Raw genomic sequence first — 13,443 nt, forward strand, 5'->3', positions numbered from 1 at the left:
ACACCAGAAACTATAGTTTAACGGCTTATTATGATGTTAGCGCTCCTCCACTGATAAACACGGCATTAGCTTTGTGGCTAATTTAGCAACGGGTGGCTGAGACGGCTGCTTTAACGTTACGTGATTTTATAGATTATTTAGAAGTGATGAACTAGGGACAAATTGGAACCAAAGTGGACCGTTCACTAACTGCCACACTGTTTCATAATAAATCTACAGTTATGTCTGTCAGCTAGCTTCCAACACCCAGCTAGCCCTCTGGTGGGCAAACTATGCAACACCCATGACATGAGTGAAGGATCTGACTTTTTGTTTGTTTTTTAATTGTCACATATCAGCCGTTATAAACGGTCAATGCCGATTAAATGCAATTGGCCGATATCAGCCGGCCGATAAATCGGTCGTACTCTAGACTCGACATGCACATCCAGCCAATGAGAGCAGGCAGCTTGCAGAGCAGGCAGCTACTTTTTCACTGCAAAAAACTTTTTACTCACCTCCAGCTCTCTCTGTAGCACAGACGATCCCTGCTACTTGCGTGTGCTAATCCATTCTTTCACCCATATTCTTTGTCTTTGTTATTCTAAAGATAGCAATTATAAACAGCTATTTCGTGTGTATTGTCGCGTCATTTCCCGTTTCACATTTCATGTATTTTCTTGACAAAACGTGGTTTGAAGACTAGACATCGGGTGACACAGCCACTGTCAGCTCGTGTAGTGTGTCACCCCCTGTCACCGATCAGTCACGTAGTGTGAACGCCACAACCACTTCAAGACTCTCATCACAAGATGTCAAGTTGTGTAGTCTCAACAGCATGGCGATCGGCCAACACTGAAGGCTGTGGTCTGCATGCACCTTTAAACACGTGCTTTGGGGAACAGCATTTACATAATAACTAAAATGTAGTTTATAAACCTGAGCAGAGCACAGGGCTATTGGCTAGTTCATTATGCAGAGGGTGTTATCTGTGTACTTTGGTGTTTAATGCGACTCAAGTCTCATAACTGCTATATGCCTGACGACTCGAGCAGTACTGAAGGTATATTAAACTCTTGACCTACTCTAGCCATAAAGAAAAAAATTCCAGAATTGGAGTTCTACTTACCCTTGAAATTCCAGGTGGTTCATGATCCAACTCTTTCCACTTAAGTGTTTATATTTTTCTGAATAAATGGAGAGAAAGAATTGTCACCCCAGATGAGAAGTATATCAGATTATGAATTTTGCACACTGTTACAACCCTCCCAGAGGGTGGGTGGGTGTGTGGGTGGGTGGGTGGGTGTGTATGTGGGTGATTCACACCTTGGATATGTAACTGCAATGTATTGCTCTTTCCATGGTTTATAGCAGTCTATCACTGCATATTATTCAGTGAAGAAGAGGTGTGTTATAAAATAAAAGTGCATGTCTCTCGTTCTCTCATTCTTTCTGCTTCTGCTCATTATCCAGACTCAGGCTGGACCTGCTCCAAGGTCAGAGTTATGAGGCAATGGCCCAGATTTTAATTTTGCCAGGGCCCCTCCTTTTCTTATCCTCTGTCAGCACTTTCACAAGTCCCCCCGCTGGCTCAAATTACAAGATTAGAAGGAAAATGTCGTGTTCTCGTGGTTGCATAGAAAGCCAGAGAGTGACTGGCTGGATTAATTTAGATTTCCAAGGTAAATTTTTCTAAACCACTATTTTTCCAGGGACAGATGGCTGAGTGTGCCTGAGCTTTTCCAGGCCATCCTGCCTCCGATTCACATCTGAGAGCTGCCCGCTCTGTCCTGTTGTTTGCTCCTGAGCAGCTACACCTGTGCAAGTGCTTTTAAGGAAAAAGCGACAGGCATTGTTGAGAGACTGAAGAATAGAGTATTACTAGATCTGCTTAGCTAGCATATCTGTATTTAGAAATTTTAATTACAGAATAATTGGAAGACCCATGCTTCAATTTCTCAGTCAAAGCTTTTATTTGATTGATAAATGAAGGTATTATGGTAGTGGCTTTTTTGTGCGCATATCAGTGTAATTGCGCTATCCCCTCATGGTTTTTCGTAAGATTGCACCCTATTCATCCAGGGAAGCCTGATCCGGGACATGCTGCTCTTCGAATGCTTTGGCCCTTCGTAGGGATGCACCGAAATGAAAATTCTTGGCTGAAGCATTTTTTCCATTTATTTTGCCTTTTTTTTACCATCGCATTAATTAAATAGTCAAAATGTGCTCCTTACTCAGTGTTTCCCACAGGATTTGGAGAGACTATGGTGGGTGGGTCCGAGGCCTCAGAGAGTCCGGTAAAGTAAATCACGTGTTCATTTACTTTTAATGGACACACGTTTTATACTTTCTGTGGATATAATCCAATTAATCTTGTTTCCATACTGTATAGACACCTTATTTTGAAAACCAGAATCTGTCACATAAATTCATCAAGTACGACCCAATTTGATAAATAATGTTGTATGTGGTTCTCGTATCGCGAAACATTACGACTTTACAGCCTCTCTTCAGGTAGGACTCTCATACTGCAACACGTATCTTTGTAAAGAGAGAAAATAACCAGATAAAGTCGCAAACCTGCCTCTCAGCTAGCACTGGTCTGTTTCAGTTACCTTAAAGGCTTGAATACGTGTGCACTCCCAAATTTAGAATAGACACACTAGAACAGGCCGATATTGAAAGCTGTTCTGTATGTAGGCTATAATACCTTTTCCTAAATGGATTATATTAATAAAATAGATTACAGTTTCACCAACTTCACCTGTAAACAATTGCACATCAATAAATATTTGCTGCAGGAAGGTGCAACTGTAAATAGATGGCTGAAAGATTCAATGTAGCATATTCACATCTAGTTTATCCCTGTACTAACACTCTTTAATAATAACCCAATGCTACGAGAAACTGTTTGTCAACCGCCATCTGGCTCTAAAACATGCCGTCTATGATAATGTTACAGTGACCTGCTGTTGAATGCATCTAATACTAAATGACTGTCTACAACGAGGACTTGCAACATTGAGATTTCATTTAACTATAAAGCACTGGATATACTTGCTTTTAACTACACGTTTGCGTACGCAAGATGGCTCCCACGCGTATCTTGCGTTCCTTTGGAGGGTAGGTTGTGCACATCCAGGAATGAATGCTCATCTCCTTACAGCACACATACAGCTCACATCCCCCACTTACAAGGCTGTCCTTTCATCACTTCCCAGGAAACTCAACAAACGTAACCTATTGGCCTCAGGTGAAGATACCAACGATGGTCGTTCAGTCTTGACCTCTGGTAGTCCTAACGACCATAACGACTGTCGTTACAGCAACCAGGAACACTAACGAACCAGCGGTATCGATGACCCTGGCAAACAACCCCACTGAGGTTAAATAGCTAAGTTTCTCTGCCAGTCAGTCAGAACTGAAGAAGTCCTTTGGATGAGGGACGAAACGTCTTCCAGTATCTTCAACCAAGTCCAGTTGCCCTTGACTTTAACCTTTGTTGGATTACCATATTAAGTAGTTCAGTCATACATGTTTTCTTTTGTAATGTGATATAGTGAGTTCACACTTTTCTGTGCGTGGATGAGGTTCTTGAGCTGCTTCTTCCCCTGTCGTGGCATTCTCATACTCGTAGGCTGTTGATCATGTGGAGAACCAAGCTGTGCTTTTTCATGTTTTGAAGGGCAGAATGCCAGACCTGACCCCAGGCCTGTGGCATTACCCAAAATGGCAGCTCTCAGTTTGACTGCCTCTTATGGTGTGTGTTTCTGCACGTGCTTGTGTTAGTAGTGTAGAAGTGTATATTATCATGTCTAATACTTGTAGTTTTCAGACACTTGAAAAATATGAATGTGTTGGTGAAATTGAATTGTTACATTTAACTTTCAGTTCTCTCTATATTTAAAAAAGCAAGATCTTGATATAAGATGCAACAATCGGGCAAATGTTTGTACCATAATCATGGAGCATGATCACATGAAAATGGTAGAGTAATTAAGCTATAACGTTTGTGGTAACTGTTGTTCTAATGCTTTTTATGTGTGTGCCTTTTTTTTTGCTTTCCTTCTACTTAAGGTTGAAATAGAGTATTATCATGTGGAATATTAAATGCTTTCACTTGTGAGGGAAGTGTAATATAGCGTGGCTTTATCTTCATTAGTCTGTATACAGGACAGATGGTAAATGGGGAAAATGGTAATAATGCGACAAAGATGGTAAACCAAATGGGCACAGAGGGAGTTTATGTCCTTTACATAAGGATTCCCCTGCAGTGTATCTTTTATCTTCTTGTCAACATCTAGCATATGAATGCCTTTCAATGTTAGTGAAGTTGATCTTACTGAGTCATTGTTACACTTGATTTCAATTGCTTTTTTTCTTTCCCCACAGAGCCACCATAGAGGAAGTGGAGGGGGATGTGTGTGAATTGGAATCCAAGCTCGACAAAGTGAGTACCACCCTTGAAAAACATTGCTTAATTGTTCAGTTGTTCTACTGTGTGAACTAGCAAGCTACAGAGGCCATCCTGTTAAGTGGAAAGTTGCAGGTTTGTCTCTGGCCCCAGTATATCCCCTGGCAGATTGCCTTTGAGTAAGACTAATATAGACACCATGCTTGCACTAAAACATGTGGGGGTGTTTCAAAAGTGCATGACACCCTTTACACTGTACTATAATTGGACAATTTACTTCTACAATTCCTAAAAATAATGGCTGACCCCAGTGTTTCAGATGCTCCAGTGATTCTATTTGTTGCCAACACAGTGGGAAATTAAAACCAACTGCCAGCCAAATGGCGGCAAATAGCCTGTAATCATCTTTTATTCTAACAATCACATTATTTTAAATCAAAATCATAAAAAGGTGGCCTTTTTTGGGGGGGGGGGGGGTATAAAAAAGATTTAGTTTGCAGGTAGTATTATAGTAATATCAGGAACATGAACTGTTATGCTGTCTTTATGAGTGGTGAAAAACAAAGCAATTTTAATTGACTTTAGCCTGGCTTGTAGCTGTTAACTAACTAGCTAACAGTCTGGACCAACTCTGCTGTGAAGAGTAGAAGACGACACAGTAAGCAGTGGCAAACACAACACACAGCCTTTTAGAAACTATTATACTGCAATCTGAGTTTATCTACGTACTTTATCTCTTTCTAAAGTAACATAACTACCCCTCACATACTGGGAAAGAGTCCCTTACACAAACAAACCCGCTGGACTTCGTCAGACACACAGGTTAGCCACAAAGCCACCTTCCTGAAAGAGGGAGCCTCGGCCGGTAACACACAGATGCAGTTAGGCTGTGGGTGTATTAAGGTCCATTACTTAAGCAAAAGTACTAATACCAGCTCCAATTTGAAAATATTCCACTACAAGTAAAGGTTGTGTATTCTGAACTGTACTAAGGTAAAAGTATACAAGATTGATGGCAAGATTTGCTTGTGCAGTAAAATGGTCCCTGACACCGTTTTACATGTATGTAAAACATCATGAGATGTTTTATAAACATCATATGATGTTAATGGATTAATATTACTCCTGCATTAATGTGTATGTTGCAGTTTACTGCTGTGGGTGTTTATGGTTGAGCTAAGCCTGGGCACAATAATGATAATTATCGCAATATAATTTTCCTCAATAACAATATAACAAATGTTCAATAAATGTTTGATTTAATTCATTTGAATCACAAACTAGTTAGCACTTAATTTTTCTATTAAGATATATATTTTGTTGAGGAAAAGGGGCTGAGAAAAGATTTTATCCTAATTGTATTGAATGTTCTGCCTCAGATTTGTTTCGTGATTAACTGTTTGGCATGAAGTGTGACCATAAAGAATAGCTTAAAACCATCTAAAGACATAATGATTGGACATTTATCGTGATAATTATCGATATCGTGATGACCATAGGCGGAGGTAGTGTGGGTGCATGGGGGCGGCCGACCCAGGGCCCCGGCTTGTTGGGGGCCCCCTAAGTGGACCATGAAGTTAGTTCAGTTAATTGTTATGGACACAAACAAACAGCGTTATATGTCGCTGCCCTGCACTGGGAGAATCATCTTATCAAATGAAACCGTACCTTCACTCGTGGTTTCAATGGTAAACCACCATAAGAATTACCAACCAAGAATTTGGACAACTACCAAAAAAACCACACTAGATTCTAAGGAGACACGTTTTAATAAACATAAATCGTAAATTATCATTTGTATTTCAAACAAATGGCAAACTTATTATCACATTTTAACAAAACTCCGTTCACCCTCAAGCATCATGGGAATTCTGAGGGAGGGACGTGTGTGACTTGTTTTTAATTGTCCTTTTTGTGCTCCTACTACATTCTTCAAAGCTCTCTGGCTCGCTTTCGTTCCTCGTATTGACCGGTGCATCTAGCAACTACCACAGGGAGCATTTCAGAATAAGAGCGTTTTACCTGCCGGATTTTGCCGACATGTTTAGATTTTGTTGATTTGGTGATTAGTGCTTGCTTTTTGTGCTTCTACTATGATTAAGAAGGCTACGTAGTAAAATTCTTTAATTTTTTTGTCTAATTTAACAGTGTTTATTGTTGATATACAATCGGAAGTCTGTAACGGGTATTTTATTTTGAAGATTAACCGAATTCTCTGCCGTTTCTGTTGTCTGACTTCCTGCCCGGTTCATCTGCGCTGTGCTGCTTGACGCTGTGACGCTTCTTCGCACTGCAGTGCTTCTGGTGTAAGCACAAATATTTAGTAGAATGGCTGCTCCGGCAGCAGAGAAGCAGACAGACTATGTTGACTTTTGGAGTGAGTATAGGGTCATGTAAACTTGGTTAATATGACTGTAGCAGGTGGGCCCACAATGAAGCTTCGCCCCCACTGCGCTGAGAGTCTAGCTCCGCCCCCAGTGAGAACATTTCTGTCCATATCGCCCAGCCCTAGTTTGTGCTAATTTTAACTACTTTATACATTATTGAGTAGTTGTAATCTACAGCAATGCATCATCTTCTAAAAGATCATCATGTTTGCACTATGTGAGAATGCACGGAATGTTATTTTAGACAAAATGTGGATATCGAGGTGTCGCCTAAAAATATTTCTTATAGGCCATATCACCCAGCCCTAGACTAAACTAATAAACCACCCAAACAAGCTAGTTTTAATCAGTAGTTCTGCCTGAGAACAAACCAAACCCAGAGCTCAGAGTATGTTCACTAGCGAGCTTGGAAGATCCCAGTTCATTGTTCCTGGACTTACAGTCTTACAGAGTCCCACCCTCCTCCCCCTTACCCCACCTCTGTGACTCAGCCCCGGCCCCACTTCCCCTCTTGCTCTGCAGAGGAAGGATCTGCTGGAGAGTGGGTGTGTTCGTGTGCGTGAATATGGCTGTGATTGGGTGCATGTGTATCTGAGTGTGTACTTGTTGATGGGTGGAGTCGATAAACAAGGGGCTAAAGAGATCTTTTTCTTGGGGCTTCCTATCTGCCTGGGATGTAAACAGCCATGTTGTCAAAAGTGAACACACTTTTAACCGTGCCATTTTTTAAACCTGCTCTGCATGAGCTATAGCAAACTATAAATACACGTGCCAGTTTATTAGGTACACCTAGCTAAATTTATGCAGTCTAATACAACGGTCTTGCAACAAAACCTACCTTCCTGAAGGTTTTAATGTTCAGTTTTTAGACATGTGATGCAGTTGTGGAGATGTTGATCTGTATTGCATTATACTGGGAGTTGTTTCTGTCATTTAGCCCTCATGGATATAAATGCTGAGAAGAGCATAGCCACATTGAAGAAAGGCAGGGGTAATTGAGTAAATAAATACTTAGTTAATTCAATTAAGATTGTCTTCCAACCACCATGGACTTAATCCAAAAATATTATATTTTTTTTTACTGTATATGACAGTTTGTTATCACAGGTGAGACAGAAAAAACAAAATAGCTTATTCAAAAGAGATCACAGAGGAAGTATAGACTATAATGGTGGTTAGTGTGCATGTGTGACAAATACAAGCACCTAATGGGTCTATTTTAAAGTTACCTTTTACCTTCTGACCTTTGCAGCTTAGACAGTTACATGTTTGGAGCTAAATTAATTTGGTTTTAAAATATGAAAGTTCAATACATTGTGTGTAGAGTAGTTTAATATATGACTTTTGTTATTGTATTATTTAACTGTTGATCACTTACTAATCTGTTTAGGAAATATCTTAAAATTAGCATTTTTAGGTGATATATTTAGCTGTTTTGCCTGCAGAGGCACATTCAGGCTGTGTGTCATCTTCTGCGTGGGACTGGATGGAAAATGGCCAGCGTTTGTTGTGAGTTTACATAACCTGGAATTATCTTTGCTCCCAAATGAGTCAGAAGGGGAAGAACTGCCTCTTGTTAATTAAGCATATTGCTTTTCTGTTTTATCCTCTGTAGCACCAAGTTTTACCAAATCTTCCGAATCATTTTCAGCAGCAAACTTCAAGTGTTTTTAATAAGAGAGGATGCCCTGAAGAAATGACCGGCACTATTTCTTGTTTCTCTTCGCTCTAGTGTTATTATCTTCTGTCTGCTTAAATTATTTCCCCAATAACCATTTGCCTCTTTCTCTTTCTAGTTGGTGAAGTTGTGTATTGGGATGATTGATGCTGGAAAAGCCTACAACGCAGCCAACAAGCAGTTTGTTAATGGAATCCGGGAGCTAGCCCAGCAGTCCACCAAAGATGAGGTCATCGAGGTAAACAAAAACACAACCTGGCTTGATCTGAGTCATAGAAAGTCCCCAGCATTTGAACTATTAGAATGTGTTTTTGTTTTTTTTCATGTATGGGGGCAGGCTTCCTTTTGGATCTTTTTTAAAATTGTGAAATATTTAACATCAAATAAAGTTGTTAGCTAATAGTATTTATAATATACTATAAACACACATTAACTTCTTGTCTTTTTTGAGTGAAGTGTTTTCATCCTTAATGACATTACCAGATTAAATCTTAATTTTAAAAAAACAAGGCCTTGTACCTAGACCTTGTAGTGTCCGCTGGGTCTTGCCGAGGTCACATGCTTAGTTTTGTTTTGTTTTGTCTTCTCATATGAATTTTGCATGGAGAGGCAAGCACTTCCTGCCAGCCTTTGTGTATTCCACTCAGTGCCTTTCCCTTGGGTTTGAAGCCACTGCATGTATTTGGAGGGAGTAACGCCAAAAGAATTCTTTACCAAAGTGCTATTGTGTCTCCAGAAACACAGACACCGTTTCTGTATAGCCATATCTGTCTGACTGAAGAGTTTTGTGTCTTTCCAGACATGTCTGTGATGTAGCATATAATTGAAATTTGGATTTTGTTTTTATTGTTGTAAGAATGGCGACATTCTTTCTCTGCCTGCCTTCATGGCTGTCGTTCTTTTGTCTTAACAGTCCAGTCTCACAAAGTTTGCTGAGAGTCTGCAGGAGATGATCAACTATCACACGGTATGTATCACTGCCATGTGAAACCGGATGTATTGTGATTCTTTTGGGGTTTTTTTTTTTTTTTTCCTTTACAGCTGGGAGATGATAAAATTCAGCTGGGCTGAGAGTCTGAACCCACTCTTTAACTGTCAGAGTTCTTATTTACTGCTGGGAAGGACAGCAGCAGACCACAAGACAGAGGAAATGGGTCTGTAAGAGGATGGCCACTGGTTTGAAAAATGGAAGCGGAGTGTCAGGGTTCCCTATAGCAAGACCTTAACCTTAACTAACTGTTTAACTGGGGCTATTCAGAAGTAGAAGGATGTGGCTATAATAAGTAGTGTCCAGGTGGGATTTCATATTACTGTAAATATGTGAAGCAGGGTGTTGCTGCAAACACTGCCCTTCATAAAAATTGAGTATATAGAAATCCTTTGGGTCAGATGCATCAAAAACAATCATTGCTTAAACGTAGCTTTTGGATTTTCTTGTCACAAAACCCTCCTCACAAAAGTTACATCTGCCCCATAGTATTGACAGAGGATTTTCCTGCCTCATAAAATCTATTCCCTGCTTAGCATGTAGTGGAGTGTTTAACTGTTGGAATAAATCATCCGTTACTGAAGTAAACGTGGTCATGGCCAACGTTTTACGATGTGGTTGTCATCCTGGAGACAGCTGAACTACAAGAAGAACCATTCTAGGCTTCAGTCAGACTAAGATAGGTATTGTGTTGGCCTTACAGCTTGGTCATCTAATGCACTTCACTTCCAACCACTAGATCTCAGACAATAAATAAACATGTCGCCTTATCCATTGTTGTATCCTATCTAGTCCCCCACAAAACTCTCCAAGGAGCCCATTAGGCTAGATCTGATTATGTGGCTGTTCTTACCCAGTGTCCTCTTGTTAGCCTTCTCCGTTGTCAGTCTCTAGTAGGACTGACACTAACATTGAGAAATGGAGACGTGCCTTTCTCTGATTAGCTTCTCATTAGGAATCCCTCAAACACAGAAAGGATGCACAGGGTGAGCTAGAGGCTTTTTTACAGTGGAAGTTCTCTTCTTGATCTCCCATGTCATGTCTTGTTTCTGTTGGCTTTGCGTAACGTGTTCAGAGTGAGTTACAAGCCAACACCACGCTGCCTCTGAGACATGTTAGAACAAACCGGGGGTGCTGCTACTGGAAATTTAAGATTTTGTAATGTTTGTGGTTGTGGATGAATTTAACAGTTGTAACAAATAACATTATTGAAGTGTCCCAGAATGCGCAACACTGGTTAATATTACAGTTATTATTATTATTAATTACACTTGTGTTTTGTCTGCTTTGATATGTTAAAAAGACCTAACCACCAATACCACTGTTAGGAAAGCAAGAGAATGGTATTTTTTATTTTATTTTAGATTTATTTAATTCAGTTCAGCGTGTTTTATTGGCTTGAATGTTTTATTTAAACAACATTGCCAAAGCAGTTTGCAACCAAATCCAAAAGTTTACATTTAAATATGACACAACAAGATTAACCCAATCAAGAACGTTCAATTTAGCAGTTACAAATTACAAAAACAAAACATTGGACAAACAAAGCAATTTGCAACTTTTTAAAATCGTTTTATTTATTTTTTTAAGTTTCTGACAATTTATAGAACAAACAATTCATTGATGAATTTAAAAAAAAACCCATTAAATTGTAGTATCGTAATTATCTATGGTGATATTACAGCTGAAGGTAGCATTAAACCTTTTCTTTGGGGTGAAGTGAAAAATCAGTACTTTTAAATGAGGACTGAATCTCGTTTCTGTTTACAATCATAACATGCGTTTCATTTCAGTATGAGGTTTTGGCTAGTTTTGTTCACGTTTGGTTGAACTGGGTTCTGTAGCCTTTACACTCACAGATTAAGAGAGATCCTGTAAATGTGTTCTAAACTATTATCCCAAAAAGCTGCAGGGTGGGCGTCTACCATCATTCAGCAGTGGAGTCCTCTTAATAGGTTCCTTGACTACACCCCTAAAAAGCCTCCAGGAACCACAGTGCAGCCCTGCGACTGTGACTCAACATCACCGACTGTGGTCACGTCAGCTGACTGTCAGATAGGTTTTTGCCACTCAGCGATCTCTGAGCACATGATCCACTCAAACACAGTGCTCAATCTGTTCGTCACTGGTAGCCTCTCCCAGCCACACTGCTCAGATTGTCTGATCTGGCCATGAAATCACACTGAAGCCCGGTTTAGTGAATGTGTTTGTCTGGCCTTTTCCTTGGTAGCTCATTTTAAGGAAGCAAGCAGGTTAATAAGGGTATGAGTCACTACCAAGAATAAGCAAATCACGTCACTTCTCGTGTTTGTCTTTATGAGGGGAGTTTACAAAGTGAGCTTGTTTGTGTAAATGTAGCTGCTTAATTGCACCCTGTGATGTTAACAAAAATCCTCCTAAACAGAGGTGCTGAATGCTGACTTGCAAAACATCCCGTGGCCTAGAAAGTGAAAACATTTACTGTCTTTTTGCTGTTCCCGTAGAGAAGTGACTTAGAGATGTTTAATTTAACTAGAGATAAGATGTTTTTCCAAACAGAAATGAGAATTTAGTCTTTCTTTCTTTCTTCACAGATATTATTTGATCAGGCCCAGAGATCTATCAAGACCCAGCTTCAAACATTTGTCAAAGAGTGAGTATTAATTGAACCAAGACGGATAAAAATGGTCATATCTCTGAGCAATCTGAGCTTCTAAAGAATGGCCTAAATTTGCTTTTTGTGTCTCTGTGAGAACAAGCCACAGCACATGTACATTTTACTCATGCTTGTATCCAGATCAACTTAAAATGAGGAACACACATCTCTGAGGGGAACTTAATAAACTTGTACTTTGTGTTGAAAGAAAAGTGTCTTGGATTTTGTAAACAAAGCCCACACTTGAAAGAGGACACTCAATTATATTGATGTGTGTATATATAATATTTTCTAATTGAATCAAGCCCTCATATCTCCCTTTTTAAAGCCTCCTAATACAGCACTGAATTCCAGACGGCTTGTGTAAGTGCAGGAAACAGTGGGGCCTTCTGGTTTATTCATTATAAGGATTAGCAGCTTTTGCCCCTGGCATACCAGGGCTAAACTCCCACATTGGCAACCCCCATACTTCTCACATGTTCCATCATATTTACTCACTACCTTGTAGCACTCAAATATTAACCTCACTTACTGTAGGCAAAATACACCGAAGAACAAGTGCCAAGATTTATTAAATCAACTTTAACCTTTGTGTGTTCCTGTTGACTGACCATGGTTGTGTTGCTTCATATCCAGCGATAACTTTGCTTCCTTCCACATGATTGTTGACAATAAAGGGACATGTCTTATTTGACCTTGGTCATGGAGTTTGGAAGCTTTAGCACTGAATTGTGGGATAATTCTACTGCTTTATTGGTGGCACCATCTAAGGGTATTTTTTCGACCAGCTAATATAACTAATAGCTAATAAATTAGTAAACTTTTCCTAAACTTGATTTCCCCATTTACACTCCCACATACTAATTAATGCTTGTACAATAATTTAATGTGTTTTGTCTTAGTAAACTTCTCTCCCCTCCCTTCCTTTGTCAGTGACATCCGTAAGTTCAAAGAAGCGAAGAAGCAATTTGACAAAGTGAGTGAAGAAAAGGAGGCGGCACTGATCAAGAACGCCCAGGCTCCCCGCAACAAGCAACATGAGGTGGAGGAGGCCACAAACATCCTAACAGCCACGCGCAAGTGCTTCCGACACATCGTCCTCGACTACGTCTTACAGGTACAACAACTCACTTAGGGATGTAAATTGTAAGACCCTTAATGTGTTGCACAGAATCATTGGAGTACTTACAAATTTGAAGTAACGGTTCCATGACAGTGTGTGTGGTTTTTTGTTGGTTTTTTTTTTTCATTCTTGCGCTTAAAGCTGTGTCCTTATTATTACATTAGATGCTGTAATCGTTAGACTCCTTTAAAGCTGAGTCTCGTTTTAGTCCACATTTTGCAGTGCATTTAACAATACAT

The 13,443-nt window shown here is 39.8% G+C and overlaps 1 protein-coding gene across 1 annotated transcript; it reads left to right on the top strand.

Annotated features, from left to right (window-relative positions):
- The first annotated feature begins 3,067 nt into the window (after nucleotides 1-3,067).
- Nucleotides 3,068-13,231, top strand: acap2 (ArfGAP with coiled-coil, ankyrin repeat and PH domains 2). Its single transcript, XM_038698141.1, has 6 exons — nucleotides 3,068-3,102; nucleotides 4,372-4,429; nucleotides 8,577-8,696; nucleotides 9,372-9,425; nucleotides 12,020-12,078; nucleotides 13,015-13,231. Exons 1-6 carry the CDS (start codon nucleotides 3,068-3,070, stop codon nucleotides 13,214-13,216), a joined length of 528 nt encoding a protein of 175 aa, XP_038554069.1. The 3' UTR covers nucleotides 13,217-13,231.
- Nucleotides 13,232-13,443: the final 212 nt, after the last annotated feature.

Source organism: Micropterus salmoides, unplaced genomic scaffold (assembly GCF_014851395.1).
Source record: "Micropterus salmoides isolate LMB-PRFRI ecotype aquatic unplaced genomic scaffold, ASM1485139v1 Ms_hic_scaffold_4100, whole genome shotgun sequence".
Taxonomy (NCBI): domain Eukaryota; kingdom Metazoa; phylum Chordata; class Actinopteri; order Centrarchiformes; family Centrarchidae; genus Micropterus; species Micropterus salmoides.

Excerpts from the sequence above, each read along its gene's own strand:
- acap2 (XM_038698141.1), top strand. The coding sequence starts at position 3,068 with ATGGCTCCCACGCGTATCTTGCGTTCCTTTGGAGG. Across the intron at positions 3,103-4,371 it reads ATCTTGCGTTCCTTTGGAGG|AGCCACCATAGAGGAAGTGG; the intron begins GTAGGTTGTGCA and ends CTTTCCCCACAG. Across the intron at positions 9,426-12,019 it reads AGATGATCAACTATCACACG|ATATTATTTGATCAGGCCCA; the intron begins GTATGTATCACT and ends CTTTCTTCACAG.